The sequence below is a fragment of the Oncorhynchus keta genome, unplaced genomic scaffold (assembly GCF_023373465.1).
Source record: "Oncorhynchus keta strain PuntledgeMale-10-30-2019 unplaced genomic scaffold, Oket_V2 Un_contig_3938_pilon_pilon, whole genome shotgun sequence".
Classification (NCBI taxonomy): domain Eukaryota; kingdom Metazoa; phylum Chordata; class Actinopteri; order Salmoniformes; family Salmonidae; genus Oncorhynchus; species Oncorhynchus keta.
The window spans coordinates 102501-120871 of record NW_026287515.1 but is presented as its reverse complement, the minus strand read 5'-3'; the positions used below and the strand labels follow the sequence as shown (position 1 = coordinate 120871).

Here is an 18371-nt window from a genome sequence, read left to right as displayed (position 1 = left end):
GTAGGTAGTGTGTGTGTTTAGGGTGTCTGTATGTAGTGTGTGTGTAGGGTGTCTGTAGGTAGTGTGTGTGTGTGTAGGGTGTGTGTGTGTAGGGTGTGTCTGTAGTGTGTGTGTGTAGGGTGTGTGTGTAGGGTGTGTCTATATGTAGTGTGTGTGTAGGGGGTCTGTCTAGTAGTGTGTGTAGTGTGTGTAGTGTGTGTGTAGGGTGTCTGTAGGTAGGTGTAGTGTGTGTATGTGTGTGTGTGTGTTAGGGTGTCTGTTGGTAGTGTGTGTGTGTAGGGTGTGTGTATGTGTGTGTGTGTTTAGGGTGTCTGTAGGTAGGTAGTGTGTGGGTGTGTGTATGTAGTGGTGTGTAGGGTGTCTGTAGGTAGTGTGTGTGTTTAGGGTGTCTGTAGGTAGTGTGTGTGTATGTAGTGTGTGGGTGTCTGTAGGTAGTGTCTATAGGGTGTGTGTGTGTTTAGGGTGTGTGTATGTAGTGTGTGTGTAGGGTGTCTGTAGGTAGTGTGTGTGTGTAGGGTGTCTGTATGTAGTGTGTGTGTAGGGGTTCTGACCCGGCTCAGTGAAGGTCTTGATAAGTTCCTCCATGGCTAACATCCAGGACACAGCCAGGTGACAGTTCTGGAGGAAGATCCAGTTACCGCTCTTCAGAGCTTCCAGAATCATCTTCTCAGCTATAGGACCCTGACCCTGACCTAGAGAGATAGACCTCACCCTGGAGAGAGATACAGAGGGTTAACACTGAGAGACCCTGACCTAGAGAGATAGACCTCACTCTGGAGAGAGATACATGGGGTTAACACTGAGAGACCCTGACCTAGAGAGATAGACCTCACCCTGGAGAGAGATACATAGGGTTAACACTGAGAGACCCTGACCTAGAGAGATAGACCTCACCCTGGAGAGAGATACAGAGGGTTAACACTGAGAGACCCTGACCTAGAGAGATAGACCTCACCCTGAGAGAGATACAGAGGGTTAACACTGAGAGACCCTGACCTAGAGAGATAGACCTCACCCTGGGAGAGAGATACAGAGGGTTAACACTGAGAGACCCTGACCTAGAGATAGACCTCACCCTGGAGAGATACAGAGGGTTAACACTGAGAGACCCTGACCTAGAGAGATAGACCTCACTCTGGAGAGAGATACAGAGGGTTAACACTGAGAGACCCTGACCTAGAGAGATAGACCTCACCCTGGAGAGAGATACAGAGGTTAACACTGAGAGACCCTGACCTAGAGAGATAGACCTCACCCTGGAGAGAGATACAGAGGGTTAACACTGAGAGACCCTGACCTAGAGAGAATAGACCTCACTCTGGAGAGAGATACAGAGGGTTAACACTGAGAGACCTGACTTAGAGAGATAGACCTCACCCTGGAGAGAGATACAGAGGGTTAACACTGAGAGACCCTGACCTAGAGAGATAGACCTCACCCTGGAGAGATACAGAGGGTTAACACTGAGAGACCCTGACCTAGAGAGATAGACCTCACCCTGGAGAGAGATACAGAGGTTAACACTGAGAGACCCTGACTTAGAGAGATAGACCTCACCCTGGAGAGAGATACAGAGGGTTAACACTGAGAGACCCTGACCTAGAGAGATAGACCTCACCCTGGAGAGAGATACAGGGTTAACACTGAGAGACCCTGACCTAGAGAGATAGACCTCACCCTGGAGAGAGATACAGAGGGTTAACACTGAGAGACCCTGACTGAGAGAGATAGACCTCACTCTGGAGAGAGATACAGAGGGTTAACACTGAGAGACCCTGACTTAGAGAGATAGACCTCACCCTGGAGAGAGATACAGAGGGTTAACACTGAGAGACCCTGACCTAGAGAGATAGACCTCACTCTGGAGAGATACAGAGGGTTAACACTGAGAGACCCTGACCTAGAGAGATAGACCTCACCCTGGAGAGAGATACAGAGGGTTAACACTGAGAGACCCTGACCTAGAGAGATAGACCTCACCCTGGAGAGAGATACAGAGGGTTAACACTGAGAGACCCTGACTGAGAGAGATAGACCTCACTCTGGAGAGAGATACAGAGGGTTAACACTGAGAGACCCTGACTTAGAGATAGACCTCACTCTGGAGAGAGACAGAGGGTTAACACTGAGAGACCCTGACCTAGAGAGATAGACCTCACCCTGGAGAGAGATACAGAGGGTTAACACTGAGAGACCCTGACTTAGAGAGATAGACCTCACCCTGAGAGAGATAGAGGGGTTAACACTGAGAGACCCTGACCTAGAGAGATAGACCTCACCCTGGAGAGAGATACAGAGGGTTAATACTGAGAGACCCTGACCTAGAGAGATTGTATCTCTCCCAGGAGTGAGAGACTGAGGGCAACACTGAGAGACCCTGACCTAGAGAGATAGACCTCACCCTGAGAGAGACAGACAGGGTTAATACTGAGAGACCCTGACCTAGAGATAGACCTCACCCTGGAGAGAGACAGAGTTAATACTGAGAGACCCTGACCTAGAGAGATATACCTCACCCTGGAGAGAGAGACAGAGGGTTAACACTGAGAGACCCTGACCTAGAGAGATATACCTCACCCTGGAGAGAGAGACATAGGGTTAATACTGAGAGACCCTGACCTAGAGTGATAGACCTCACCCTGGAGAGAGAGACATAGGGTTAATACTGAGAGACCCTGACCTAGAGATAGACCTCACCCTGGAGAGAGACAGAGAGTTAATACTGAGAGACCCTGACCTAGAGATAGACCTCACCCTGAGAGAGACAGAGTTAATACTGAGAGACCCTGACCTAGAGAGATAGACCTCACCCTGGAGAGAGAGACATGGGGTTAACACTGAGAGACCCTGACCTAGAGAGACAGACCTCACCCAGGAGAGAGAGACATGGGGTTAATACTGAGAGACAGAGAGTTAATACTGGAGACAGAGAGTTAATACTGAGAGACAGAGAGTTAATACTGAGAGACAGAGTTAATACTGAGAGACAGAGAGTTAATACTGAGAGACAGAGAGTTAATACTGAGAGACAGAGAGTTAATACTGAGAGACAGAGAGTTAATACTGAGAGACAGAGAGATAACACTGAGAGACAGAGAGATAACACTGAGAGACAGAGAGATAACACTGAGAGACAGAGAGTTAATACTGAGAGACAGAGAGTTAATACTGAGAGACAGAGACAATGAGAGACAGAGAGTTAATACTGAGAGACAGAGAGTTAATACTGAGAGACAGAGTTGATACTGAGACAGAGAGTTAATAATGTGAGACAGAGAGTTAATACTGAGAGACAGAGAGTTAATACTGAGAGACAGAGTTAATACTGAGAGACAGAGTTAATACTGAGACAGAGAGTTAATACTGAGAGACAGAGAGTTAATACTGAGAGACAGAGATAATACTGAGCGACAGAGAGTTAATACTGAGAGACAGAGAGTTAATACTGAGAGACAGAGTTGATACTGAGAGACAGAGATAATACTGAGAGACAGAGTTAATACTGAGAGACAGAGAGTTAATACTGAGAGACAGAGAGTTAATACTGAGAGACAGAGAGTTAATACTGAGAGACAGAGATAATACTGAGCGACAGAGAGTTAATACTGAGAGACAGAGATAATACTGAGAGACAGAGTTAATACTGAGAGACAGAGAGTTAATACTGAGAGACAGAGAGTTAATACTGAGAGACAGAGATAATACTGAGACAGAGAGTTAATACTGAGAGACAGAGAGTTAATACTGAGAGACAGAGATAATACTGAGAGACAGAGAGTTAATACTGAGAGACAGAGAGTTAATACTGAGAGACAGAGATAATACTGAGAGACAGAGTTAATACTGAGAGACAGAGAGTTAATACTGAGAGACAGAGATAATACTGAGAGACAGAGTTAATACTGAGAGACAGAGAGTTAATACTGAGAGACAGAGTTAATACTGAGAGACAGAGTTAATACTGAGAGACAGAGAGTTAATACTGAGAGACAGAGATTAATACTGAGAGACAGAGATAATACTGAGAGACAGAGAGGACCCTGACCTAGAGAGAGATTTGTATTGATTTATTTTTCATTGAACCTTTATTTAACTAGGCAAGTCAGTTAAGAACAAATTCTTATTTACAATGACGGCCTCCACCAGCCAAACCTGGACACATGATGAGAAAGAAGGACAAGTTGTTAATACTGAGATGCAGGGGACCGACATAGAGAGGGGAACAGTCTCAGAGAGGGGGACAGGGGTACCCAACTACCCCTCCCTCCCTCCCTCCCCCTTCTCCTCCATCCTCCCGCTGTCCCACCCCCTCACCTGTCCAGGTATCCCCTCTCCTTGGCGAAGCGTTGGAAGGCTCCCATGGGGTCTGATCCGGTACTGAGGATGAAGACCAGGGGGGTGGAGGGAGACATGTCACCGTAGAGAGTGGCCAGGTCAACAGGAGGGTTCTCTACAAACTGTTTCCCCAGGCTCACGATCACAAACTCTGTCACCGCAAACACCACCTAGAGGGAGGGAGGGAGAGTGGCAGGGAGAGTAAGTCAACTCCCTCCGGCTATCTACTCTGATTCCAGAGTACTGTCCTCTGAGTGTTTCAGAGAGCAGAATAACTGCATTTACAAACGTTCAACACTAGCTGAATATGGCCGCTGTCAGCAAACGTTGGCAAAAAAACATCATTAAAATGTTGCCAGCTGCACAGTTACAGTCACCAACACTCAGGGGCGGCAGGGTAGCCTAGTGGTTAGAGCGTTGGACTCGTAACCGGAAGGTTGCAAGTTCAAATCCCCGAGCTGACAAGGTACAGATCTGTCGTTCTGCCCCTGAACAGGCAGTTAACCCAGTGTTCCTAGGCCGTCATTGAAAATAAGAATTTGTTCTTAACTGACTTGCCTAGTTAAATAAATAAAATAAATACAATAACATAACATGAAAACAGCCTAACCAGCCCTGCTAGCTCAAGGAAAATGGTCAGAGTGAGGTGTTCTCTCATTATGTGTCTGGAAGTAGCTAGCCAGTTAGCTTGGGTGGTTGACGATAGTTGTGAGGTCAGAACGCTCGGCTCAAACCTCTGAGAGCCCTAGAGCCAAAAGCTCTGGATTTACCAACGTACAGTCTGACAACACTCTGGCACTCCAGATTGAATTTAAGAACACACCCTAAATAAACATGAACATAACTGCAAATATCGCTGTGTGGCCTGAAGGGCAACTCCTATCAAATATGACCATTGATATGCAACATACAATGAGAGAGATGCCAAGAAAACTGGCAGCCCTTTCCACACACACACACACACACACACACACACACACACACACACACACACACACACACACACACACACACACACACACACACACACACACACACACACACACACACACACACACACACACACACACACACACACACACACACACACACCAACAACCCCCACTACCTTCTCCTCCATGAAGCTCTTGATGAGCACCAGTTTCTGGAAGGCCCCCAGTCTCTGATCCCAGTGACCCCTGACCCCGTTTGCCTTTTCCTTCTCTTCTTCAGACATCTCCTCTGAGTAGGGAGGCAGCTGGGAGTCAGACACGTAGCCCTGCCAGTTCTCTGGGTTGAAACACACTTCCAGACGACCTGGGAACACACACTCCAATATTCATCTACTTCTGTAGCTAGGCAGAAGAGTGTGTGTTCCCATTGACAACATTAGCATTGACATTGACATCATTAGCAGATTACAAGGTAGTGGTAATCTCTAGGTTATTTTAGCTGTGTTACTACTCTACCTAGTGGTAATCTCTAGGTTATTTTAGCTGTGTTACTACTCTACCTAGTGGTAATCTCTAGGTTATTTTAGCTGTGTTACTACTCTACCTAGTGGTAATCTCTGGGTTATTTTAGCTGTGTTACTACTCTACCTAGTGGTAATCTCTGGGTTATTTTAGCTGTGTTACTACTCTACCTAGTGGTAATCTCTGGGTTATTTTAGCTGTGTTACTACTCTACCTAGTGGTAATCTCTAGGTTATTTTAGCTACTACTTACCTAGTGGTAGGTTATTTTAGCTGTGTTACTACTCTACCTAGTGGTAATCTCTAGGTTATTTTAGCTGTGTTACTACTCTACCTAGTGGTAATCTCTAGGTTATTTTAGCTGTGTTACTACTAGTGGTAAGCTCTAGGTTATTTTAGTTGTGTGTACTACTCTACCTAGTTTTATAGAGATGGGTGTCTAGGTTATTTTAGTTGTGTGTTACTCTACCTAGTTTTATAGAGATGGGTGTCTAGGTTATTTTAGCTGTGTGTTACTCTACCTAGTTTTATAGAGATGGGTGTCTTGGTTATTTTAGTTGTGTGTTACTCTACCTAGTTTTATAGAGATGGGTGTCTTGGTTATTTTAGTTGTGTGTTACTCTCTACCTAGTTTTATAGAGATGGGTGTCTAGGTATTTTAGACTCTACCCGAGATCTAGGTTATTTTAGTTGTGTGTTACTACTACCTAGTTTTCTAGAGATGGGTGTCTAGGTTATTTTAGTTGTGTGTTACTACTCTACCTAGTTTTATAGAGATGGGTGTCTAGGTTATTTTAGTTGTGTGTTACTACTCTACCTAGTTTTATAGAGATGGGTGTCTTGGTTATTTTAGTTGTGTGTTACTCTACCTAGTTTTATAGAGATGGGTGTCTAGGTAGACACCTACCTAGTTTTATAGAGATGGGTGTCTAGGTTATTTTAGTTGTGTGTTACTACTCTACCTAGTTTTATAGAGATGGGTGTCTAGGTTATTTTAGCTGTGTGTTACTCTACCTAGTTTTATAGAGATGGGTGTCTAGGTTATTTTAGCTGTGTGTTACTCTAACTAGTTTTATAGAGATGGGTGTCTAGGTTATTTTAGTTGTGTGTTACTCTACCTAGTTTTATAGAGATGGGTGTGGCGGTGATCTCTCCTTGATGCCGTTGAAGCAGGGCAGAGTGTCCTCCAGCTCACAGCATGTCTGCCAGGTAAACTCTGACAGCCATGGCACCTCAGGCCTCTCTGGATGATCCTGATGGGGGAGGGAGGGAGAGAGAGACAGGGGGAGGGAGGGAGAGAGAGAGACAGGGGGGAGACAGGGGGGAGGGAGGAGAGAGAGACAGGGGGAGGGAGGGAGAGAGAGACAGGGGGAGGGAGGAGAGAGAGACAGGGGAGGGAGGGAGAGAGAGACAGGGGGAGGGAGGGAGAGGGAGACAGGGGGACAGGGGGAGGGAGGGAGAGAGAGACAGGGGGAGGGAGGGAGAGAGAGACAGGGGAGGGAGGGAGAGAGAGAGAGACAGGGGAGGGAGGGAGAGAGAGAGAGAGAGACAGGGAGGAGGGAGGGAGAGAGGGAGAGCCAGGGGGAGGGAGGGAGAGCGAGACAGGGGGAGGGAGGGAGAGAGAGAAAGGGGGAGGGAGGGAGAGAGAGAAGGGGGAGGAAGAGACAGGGGGAGGGAGGGAGGAGAGAGAGAGAGAGACAGGGTGGAGGGAGGGAGAGAGAGCCAGCCAGGGGGGAGGGAGGGAGGGAGAGAGAGAGAGCCAGGGGGGAGAGAGGAAGAGAGAAGGAGTTGAGATAGAAGAGAATGATAGATAGAGGGGGTGTGGAGAGGAGACAGAAGAGGAGGGGAGGACAAGGGGACATTGGGTATTACGTGGAGAACCGAGGTGATGGATGGAGAAAAGATGAGGTGGGGGGTGAAAAGAAGATAAGGACGGAGGACCAGGACATCATTTTAATGAGAATGGCCCCCCAATGGTTTAGGGTCCCAGTTTCAGACAAAGCGGCCATCTTTCCCCTGCTTAAATAACGACATATAGAGACAGACTAAACCACCCATTAGATATAGAGTCATTGAATAATACATTCAGCAATCCACTCTTGTCAGAACTCTTCAAAAAACCCTGCTCTAGAGAAAGATTATGAAGTCTGTGTCCCAACACACTGTTCTCAGGCTAGTTTAGTGTATGGCACACCTTATGATTAGAGTTAGAATGGGGGAGGGTTAGCTGATCCTAGATCTGTGTTTCTGGAGACAGCTAAGTCATTGACTACACACAGACACATGGGGACATCAGTATTCTACACACAGTCACAGGTTAGAGGGGACTCTCTCCCCCTCTCTGTTTCTCTCTCCTGCAGAGCGGGAAAGAGGCTGACAAGCCCTCTGGTATACAGGCACTCTTAACTAGGAGATTTAAAATGATGCATTCCTAATGGGCTGAGTAAAGACTGCTGAGGGATAGAAGAAGTGGGAATCATTGTCTGGCTCAAGACATATCTTCATTTTAGGGAGAGATTCCAGAAAAGTCCTGTTATAGACCAGTGACAATTGACAGATTATCAACATTTATGTTGTGCTGCATATTACAACAAACCTGAGCCCTCTTTCTGGTTTGGGTTTGAACAGTAATATGATTGAATAAAGGGCTGAAATATAAACTCTATGATTGGTAAAGGGCTGAAATATAAACTCTATGATTGGTAAAGGGCTGAAATATAAACTCTATGATTGGTAAAGGGCTGAAATATAAACTCTATGATTGGTAAAGGGCTGAAATATAAACTCTATGATTGGTAAAGGGCTGAAATATAAACTCTATGATTGGTAAAGGGCTGAAATATAAACTCTATGATTGGTAAAGGGCTGAAATATAAACTCTATGATTGGTAAAGGGCTGAAATATAAACTCTATGATTGGTAAAGGGCTGAAATATAAACTCTATGATTGGTAAAGGGCTGAAATATAAACTCTATGATTGGTAAAGGGCTGAAATATAAACTCTATGATTGGTAAAGGGCTGAAATATAAACTCTATGATTGGTAAAGGGCTGAAATATAAACTATGATTGGTAAAGGGCTGAAATATAAACTCTATGATTGGTAAAGGGCTGAAATATAAACTCTATGATTGGTAAAGGTCTTGAAATATAAACTCTATGATTGGTAAAGGGCTGAAATATAAACTCTATGATTGGTAAAGGTCTTGAAATATAAACTCTATGATTGAATAAAGGGCTGAAATATAAACTCTATGATTGGTAAAGGGCTGAAATATAAACTCTATGATTGGTAAAGGGCTGAAATATAAACTCTATGATTGGTAAAGGGCTGAAATATAAACTCTATGATTGGTGAAGGGCTGAAATATAAACTCTATGATTGGTAAAGGTATTGAAATATAAACTCTATGATTGGTAAAGGTCTTGAAATATAAACTCTATGATTGGTAAAGGGCTGAAATATAAACTCTATGATTGGTAAAGGGCTGAAATATAAACTCTATGATTGGTAAAGGGCTGAAATATAAACTCTATGATTGGTAAAGGGCTGAAATATAAACTCTATGATTGGTAAATGCCTTGAAATATAAACTGAAATCTATGATTGGTAAAGGGCTGAAATATAAACTCTATGATTGGTAAAGGCCTTGAAATATAAACTCTATGATTGGTAAAGGCCTTGAAATATAAACTCTATGATTGGTAAAGGGCTGAAATATAAACTCTATGATTGGTAAAGGGCTGAAATATAAACTCTATGATTGGTAAAGGCCTTGAAATATAAACTCTATGATTGGTGAAGGGCTGAAATATAAACTCTATGATTGGTAAAGGCCTTGAAATATAAACTCTATGATTGGTAAAGGTATTGAAATATAAACTCTATGATTGGTAAAGGCCTTGAAATATAAACTCTATGATTGGTAAAGGGCTGAAATATAAACTCTATGATTGGTAAAGGGCTGAAATATAAACTCTATGATTGGTAAAGGGCTGAAATATAAACTCTATGATTGGTGAAGGGCTGAAATATAAACTCTATGATTGGTGAAGGGCTGAAATATAAACTCTATGATTGGTAAAGGGCTGAAATATAAACTCTATGATTGGTAAAGGGCTGAAATATAAACACTATGATTGGTAAAGGGCTGAAATATAAACTCTATGATTGGTGAAGGGCTGAAATATAAACTCTATGATTGGTGAAGGGCTGAAATATAAACTCTATGATTGGTGAAGGGCTGAAATATAAACTCTATGATTGGTAAAGGCCTTGAAATATAAACTCTATGATTGGTAAAGGGCTGAAATATAAACTCTATGATTGGTAAATGCCTTGAAATATAAACTCTATGATTGGTAAATGCCTTGAAATATAAACTCTATGATTGGTAAAGGCCTTGAAATATAAACTCTATGATTGGTGAAGGGCTGAAATATAAACTCTATGATTGGTAAAGGCCTTGAAATATAAACTCTATGATTGGTAAATGCCTTGAAATATAAACTCTATGATTGGTAAAGGGCTGAAATATAAACTCTATGATTGGTAAAGGGTTGAAATATAAACTCTATGATTGGTAAAGGCCTTGAAATATAAACTCTATGATTGGTAAAGGGCTGAAATATAAACTCTATGATTGGTAAAGGCCTTGAAATATAAACTCTATGATTGGTAAAGGGCTGAAATATAAACTCTATGATTGGTAAAGGGCTGAAATATAAACTCTATGATTGGTAAAGGGCTTGAAATTCTTCCTGTGATTTGCTTAGAGCTCACATATCTATCATTTTTGACTGGCTTAGAGTGGACACTAGTTGCCTTTAATTGGCTGACAGTGGACGATAATCCCATTTGATTGGCTGACGGGCCCGTCAATCAACCTGACTACCTTGTCAAGTGGGGCGCTCCGCAGGAAGTGCTGCCACTCTGCGTCAGTGACCTCGCCATGCTGACGCATGATGTCCACACAAAGCATGAAGCTGTCATAACAAAAATAAGAATCATCATCATCATGAATATATTTGTAGAGCCCATTTGATACCCACAATGCAGCTTAAAGAAAGGTCAAACCCCTTTACCTGTAGATGGTCTTGTGCTGCTCAAACAGGCCACGGGATATGTTGGTGTAGCTGGTGAGCAGGGTCTGGTCCAGGAGGATCTGCAGGCGCTCTTCCAGAACACTGCTCTTCTCTGATATCTCTATGGTGTAGTTAAAGAGCTACAGGGGAGGGGGTCAGAGAGAGCAGGGAGAGGGAGGAAGGTGGGGAAGAGGTGATCAGAGAGAGCAGGTGAGAGGGAGTAAGGTGGGGAGGGGGATCAGGGAGAGCAGGGAGAGGGAGGAAGTTGGGGAAGAGGTGATCAGAGAGAGCAGGTGAGAGGGAGTAAGGTGGGGAGGGGAGGGAGGAGATGATCAGGGGAGAGAGAGGGGGGGAGGGGAGGAGATGATCAGGGGAGAGAGAGGGGGAGGGAGAGGGAGGAGATGATCAGGGGAGAGAGAGAGGAGGGAGAGGGAGGAGATGATCAGGGAGAGAGAGAGGGAGGGGGAGGGAGGAGATGATCAGGGGAGAGAGAGGGGAGGGAGGGGGAGGAGATGATCAGGGGAGAGAGAGGGGGGAGGGAGAGGGAGGAGATGATCAGGGGAGAGAGAGGGGGAGGGAGAGGGAGGAAGGTGGGGAGGGGGAGGGAGGAGATGATCAGGGGAGAGAGGGGGAGGGAGAGGGAGGAAGGTGGGGAGGAGATGATCAGGGAGAGAGAGGGGAGGGAGAGGGAGGAAGGTGGGGAGATGATCAGGGGAGAGAGAGGGGGGAGGGAGAGGAGGAGATGGGGATGAGATGATCAGGGGAGAGAGAGGGGGAGGGAGGGAAGGAGGAGATGGGGAAGAGGTGATCAGGGGAGAGAGAGAGGGGGAGGGTGGAGATGGGGAAGAGGTGATCAGGGGAGGGAGAGGGGAGGGAGAGGGGTGATCAGGGGAGAGAGAGGGGGTGATCAGGGAGAGAGAGGGGGGAGGGAGAGGGAGGGAGGGGGTGATCAGGGAGAGAGAGAGGGGAGGGAGGAGATGGGGAAGAGGTGATCAGGGGAGAGAGAGAGGGGGGGGGGTGATCAGGGAGAGAGAGGGAGAGGGAGGGAGGGGGTGATCAGGGGAGAGAGAGAGGGGCAGGGAGGAGATGGGGAAGAGGTGATCAGGGGAGAGAGAGGGGGGAGGGGGTGATCAGGGAGAGAGAGAGAGGGGAGGGAGGAGATGGGGAAGAGGTGATCAGGGGAGAGAGAGAGGGGGAGGGGGTGATCAGGGGAGAGAGAGAGGGAGAGGGAGGGAGGGGGTGATCAGGGGAGAGAGAGGGGGGAGGGGGTGATCAGGGGAGAGAGAGGGAGGGGGGGGTGATCAGGGAGAGAGGGGGAAGGAGAGGGAGGGAGGGGGTGATCAGGGGAGAGAGAGAGGGGAGAGGGGGTGATCAGGGAGAGAGGGGGAAGGAGAGGGAGGGGGTGATCAGGGAGAGAGAGGGGGAGAGGGGGGGTGATCAGGGAGAGAGGGGGAAGGAGAGGGAGGGGGGGTGATTGGGGAGATGAGAAAGTCAACTCCAGAGGGAAAAAGCCCCCCAGTGAATGTTGCTGATACACTATGACTCAAAGGGAAAAACAACATTGCTGATTCATGAAGGTCAGAGAACCAATCATTCTCCACCACATAGACAGAAAGGTCACCTGCTTGAAGTACTTGAGGGAGAACTGGTACATGGGGTCTATCTCAGAGAGGCTGGCGATGACAAAGTACATGACGGAGCCTCGTGTGGCCACGGGCCGGTAGCGCTCCCTGGCTGCGTTGATCATCAGCTCTGTCGCCTCGGCCTCCTCCAAACGATGCTTAATGGCCTCTGACGTCACCTGGAGAGGGAGAGAGAGAGAGGGAGGGAGGGAGGGGAGAGGGAGAGGGAGAGAGAGAGAGAGAGAGAGAGAGAGAGAGAGAGAGAGAGAGAGAGAGAGAGAGAGAGAGAGAGAGAGAGAGAGAAAGAAAGAAAGAAAGAAAGAAAGAAAGAAAGAAAGAAAGAAAGAAAGAAAGAAAGAAAGAAAGGGAAACCGACACAAAGACATTTGAGGGACAGGAAGAACACAAACTAGGCCTACAGAAAGATGGTTAGAAAGTCAACCGCACCTGAGAGTTCAACAATCCTACTGTCTACCCCCATGACCCCACAGTAACCCCTGACCTTTGACTCCTGCAGGGTCTGCACCAGCTCCTCATTGTCCAGGATGTTTCCCTTGGAGTTGAAGAGCAGTTTGAGGATGCGGTCCTCGATGGCCTTCAGCTGGTTGCGGTCGGCGTTAATCCTCACAATCAGCTGGTTCCTCTGTTCCTCCAGGTCAGGACGCTCCAGACGAACCACGTCACTGTGAGGGGAGAGAGAGAAGGAACGCAAGTCAACCACTCGGTCATACCACAAGAAAACCACACAGTCTGAACCCCTTTAATGAGGAGAGTGAGAGTGAGCGGGGAGAAGAGTTGTGTTGTCTACCTGAGAAGCTGGTCCTCCAGACCAGACTTGGTCACAGTGAAGTTGATGATGGTCACTTTGATACACACCTAGAAAACAGGGGGGGTGTGAACTCCACACATCAACAACCAATCAAATCAGACCAACTACTAATCATAACACACTAACCAGTATGAGCTTCAGCAAACGTCCACTTCAATTATTAATGAATCCTGGCAGTTGTCTCTGTGTGTTAGAGTGTATATCTGTGATTGCTGTGTCCAGACTGTAAGCTGTGTGTTAGACTATCTATCTGTGACAGCTGTGTCTAGACTGTACGCTGTGTGTTAGACTATCTATCTGTGACAGCTGTGACCAGACTGTAAGCTGTGTGTTAGACTATCTATCTGTGACAGCTGTGTCTAGACTGTAAGCTGTGTGTTAGACTATATATCTGTGACAGCTGTGTCCAGACTGTAAGCTGTGTGTTAGACGATCTATCTGTGACAGCTGTGTCTAGACTGTAAGCTGTGTGTTAGACTATCTATCTGTGACAGCTGTGTCTAGACTGTAAGCTGTGTGTTAGACTATCTATCTGTGACAGCTGTGTCTAGACTGTAATCTGTGTGTTAGATTATCTATCTGTGACAGCTGTGTCCAGACTGTAATCTGTGTGTTAGATTATCTATCTGTGACAGCTGTGTCTAGACTGTAATCTGTGTGTTAGATTATCTATCTGTGACAGCTGTGTCCAGACTGTAAGCTGTGTGTTAGACTATCTATCTGTGACAGCTGTGTCTAGACTGTAAGCTGTGTGTTAGACTATCTATCTGTGACAGCTGTGTCCAGACTGTAAGCTGTGTGTTAGACTATCTATCTGTGACAGCTGTGTCCAGACTGTAAGCTGTGTGTTAGACTATCTATCTGTGACAGCTGTGTCCAGACTGTAAGCTGTGTGTTAGACTATCTATCTGTGACAGCTGTGTCCAGACTGTAAGCTGTGTGTTAGACTATCTATCTGTGACAGCTGTGTCCAGACTGTGTGTTTAAAGGGAGGTGACAGACATGTCTATTCACGTCCCTTCTGTCTGACTGATTGCTGGGCCCGGGGAATAGGTCTGAGACTAGCACCAGCCCTGTGTTGTGGGACTGAAGAGTGCTGGAGCAGGCTGACAGGGCCTTCAAATGGCAGCAGGCGCCGCGCCCGTAGGCTGGGTGAACTCAGGGGCATGGCTGTCTGGCAGGTGGACAAGGCTCTTCACAGCAACTACCCATCATCATGGCCTGTGCCAGGCTGACAGCTCCCTGTGTGAGCCAACTGTTTACAGTGTTCCTAGTGCCAGCGTTTGGCATGGAGAGAGAGGGGGCAGGGTGTGTGTGTGTGTGTGTGTGTGTGTGTGTGTGTGTGTGTGTGTGTGTGTGTGTGTGTGTGTGTGTGTGTGTGTGTGTGTGTGTGTGTGTGTGTGTGTGTGAGTCTAATGTCTAATGTTCAACTGTTCTGCCTGTGATTATTATTATTTGACCATGCTGGTCATTTATGAGCATTTGAACATCTTGGTCATGTTCTGTTATAATCTCCACCCGGCACAGCCAGAAGAGGACTGGCCACCCCACATAGCCTGGTTCCTCTCTAGGTTCCTTCCTAGGTTTTGGCCTTTCTAGGGAGTTTTTCCTAGCCACCGTGCTTCTACACCTGCATTGCTTGCTGTTTGGGGTTTTAGGCTGGGTTTCTGTACAGCACATCAGCTGATGTACGAAGGGCTTTATAAATACATGTGATTTGATTTAATGTGGTTATTTTATGTTTTTTTGTGTGGGTGAGAAACAGGTGAGAAACCAGACACTTTACTAACCTACAGTTATTCTAAACATGTGATTTTCCTTTCAATTGGTCGGCATTGGTTTTGACAAACTAAAAAGGAAATACCAATTAAATTGCTCTGGGGTGAAATGACGGGGCCATTGATTGTAGATCGTAGAGCTGTTAATTTAGACTGTGGATAAACCAGATGGACATTGAAATTCCAATAAAAGCCATCTGGTATTGATGCAAAGCAAACATGATCCATCTGGTACTGATGCAAAGCAAACATGACCCAGGCCATATTAATATAGACTGAGATGGACTGCATTCCAAAACTGCTGGGGAGAATAAATCACTAGTCAGGTTTTCTACCGGTGTTTGGCTGAAGGCTGGTGCTAATTTGCGGTTGTTTGACCCACCTCAGGCAGGTAGTGTGGTTGGCCATCTTGGTGGTCATGTAGAACCTGAATTTCTTGTTGTAGTCAATGTCGGAGTCTCCGAGGCGGATGAGGGTGCGGCCGCCCGCCACAAACGTCTGCTTCAGCAGGATGGGCTCCAGAGCCGGGTCCACAGTCTCCTTCAGCTACTCACACACACCAGGACACAAAATGGACGTCACGCTGGTCAGTTTTACCATTCTTCCTGTTCCAAGTCAACTCACGTAGGTCTCTTTGCTAACTCTAGACCCAAAATGGAGGTTAGAACTGTCCCCGAGACTAATCTCCATGGTGAATCGTGACCTACAATGGCTGCCATAGTACTGACCTCCTCCAGCAGTACGGGCATGCCCATGCGGATGGCGTTCTCCAGGGTTCGCAGGAAACCAGAGTCGGTCAGCTTGATCACCTTCAGACCGTTCTTGGTCTCCTTGGAACGGATCCAGCGGTTGGCCTGGAGACGGACCAGACACAGTTGTATAAAGCATTTCAAATGAGGGATTATTTGTTTAGTTTCAGGTCGGTTGTGATTGTGTAGCTACGTCATCCCAACGCCACAAGGGACAGAACTTCCATATTGTCCCTTTATAGTATCCATGTGACCACCATTGAGGGGTCATGTCATTTCCTCTCATACCAGGAAGTCACTATGTTGTCCATGACACAGGTGTCAAACTCAATCCACAAAGGACCGAGTGGCTGCAGGTTTTCGCTCCTCCCTTGTATTTGATTGATGAATTAAGGTCACTAATTAATCAGGAACTCCACACACCTGGTTGTTTAGGTTTTAATTGAAAGGAAACTGAAACCTGCAGACACCAGGCCCTCCACGGAATGAGTTTGACACCCCTGGTGATTTAGGTTTTAATTGAAAGGAAACTGAAACCTGCAGACACCAGGCCCTCCACAGAATGAGTTTGACACCCCTGGTGATTTAGGTTTTAATTGAAAGGAAACTGAAACCTGCAGACACCAGGCCCTCCACGGAATGAGTTTGACACCCCTGGTGATTTAGGTTTTAATTGAAAGGAAACAACTGAAACCTGCAGACACCAGGCCCTCCACGGAATGAGTTTGACACCCCTGGTGATTGATGGACCCGCCAGGTCAGAATCACTCTCATCGACATGAATGAAAACTGACAAACAGAAGTGCACTACATTTGAGTCAGTGGACAGACAAGCCGTGTGTGTGTGAGTCAATGAAGTGTCCCCGTGCTAGGCTGTCAGCAAGCCTCCCTGCCTGCTCAACTCCCTTCCTCTCCCCATCTCCATCGTCGGCCTATGCATGGCAGACAGAGACCAGTCAACAGACCGCTCCCTGGGGCAGAGGCCCAAAGAAAGAGAGGAGAAGGAGAAAGAAACAAAAGATGACAGGAAGCAACATAAGAGGTGTCAGGGGACTGGAGCTAAGAGTCAAACTACACAGTGGCCAAGCGCATGGAGTCTGTGTGTGTGTGTGATTGCAACACAGAGAGAGTGGGAATAGTCTTAGGGTCTCAGGGCTGTTGTCTCTGTGGTGATAAGGGAATAGTGTTAGTAATATAATAGTCAGGTTGTCTCCTGTTGTTGCCTTGTTTCAGGCAGGGGTCTGAGAATGGGAGTCAGGGTTTGTTCCAGGCTGGGGTCTGAGAATGGGAGTCAGGGTTTGTTCCAGGCTGGGGTCTGAGAATGGGAGTCAGGGTTTGTTCCAGGCTGGGGTCTGAGAATGGGAGTCAGGATTTGTTTCAGGCTGAGGTCTGGGTGTCAGGGTTTGTTCCAGGCTGGGGTCTGGGAGTCAGGGTTTGTTCCAGGCTGGGGTCTGGGAATGGGAGTCAGGGTTTGTTCCAGGCTGGGGTCTGGGAGTCAGGGTTTGTTCCAGGCTGGGGTCTGGGAGTCAGGGTTTGTTCCAGGCTGGGGTCTGGGAATGGGAGTCAGGGTTTGTTCCAGGCTGGGGTCTGGGAGTCAGGGTTTGTTCCAGGCTGGGGTCTGAGAATGGGAGTCAGGGTTTGTTCCAGGCTGGGGTCTGAGAATGGGAGTCAGGGTTTGTTCCAGGCTGGGGTCTGGGAATGGGAGTCAGGGTTTGTTCCAGGCTGGGGTCTGGGAGTCAGGGTTTGTTCCAGGCTGGGGTCTGGGTGTCAGGGTTTGTTCCAGGCTGGGGTCTGGGAGTCAGGGTTTGTTCCAGGCTGGGGTCTGGGAATGGGTGTCAGGGTTTGTTCCAGGCTGGGGTCTGGGAGTCAGGGTTTGTTCCAGGCTGGGGTCTGAGAATGGGAGTCAGGGTTTGTTCCAGGCTGGGGTCTGGGAGTCAGGGTTTGTTCCAGGCTGGGGTCTGGGAGTCAGGGTTTGTTCCAGGCTGGGGTCTGGGAGTCAGGGTTTGTTCCAGGCTGGGGTCTGGGAGTCAGGGTTTGTTTCAGGCTGGGGTCTGGGAGTCAGGGTTTGTTCCAGGATGGGGTCTGGGAGTCAGGGTTTGTTCCAGGCTGGGGTCTGGGAATGGGAGTCCGGGTTTGTTCCAGGCTGGGGTCTGGGAGTCCGGGTTTGTTCCATTCTGGGGTCTGGGAATGGGTGTCAGGGTTTGTTCCAGGCTGGGGTCTGGGAGTCAGGGTTTGTTCCAGGCTGGGGTCTGAGAATGGGTGTCAGGGTTTGTTCCAGGCTGGGGTCTGGGAGTCAGGGTTTGTTCCAGGCTGGGGTCTGAGAATGGGAGTCAGGGTTTGTTCCAGGCTGGGGTCTGGGAGTCAGGGTTTGTTCCAGGCTGGGGTCTGGGAGTCAGGGTTTGTTCCAGGCTGGGGTCTGGGAATGGGAGTCCGGGTTTGTTCCAGGCTGGGGTCTGGGAGTCAGGGTTTGTTCCAGGCTGGGGTCTGGGAGTCAGGGTTTGTTCCCGGCTGGGGTCTGGG

At 47.4% G+C, this 18371-nt stretch overlaps 1 protein-coding gene across 1 annotated transcript in view; it reads right to left on the bottom strand.

Annotated features, from left to right (window-relative positions):
* Positions 1-18371, bottom strand: part of LOC118382360 (dynein axonemal heavy chain 6-like) — a gene marked incomplete at both ends in the record, with an annotated part of 135383 nt that overhangs the window by 20339 nt on the left and 96673 nt on the right. Inside the window, 13 exon segments of the mRNA XM_052508912.1 lie at positions 552-712; positions 4315-4505; positions 5444-5631; positions 6907-6939; positions 6942-7041; positions 10684-10774; positions 10874-11013; positions 12495-12674; positions 12998-13178; positions 13304-13371; positions 15485-15507; positions 15510-15648; positions 15831-15956. Coding sequence (XP_052364872.1) covers positions 552-712; positions 4315-4505; positions 5444-5631; positions 6907-6939; positions 6942-7041; positions 10684-10774; positions 10874-11013; positions 12495-12674; positions 12998-13178; positions 13304-13371; positions 15485-15507; positions 15510-15648; positions 15831-15956 — 1621 coding nt within the window.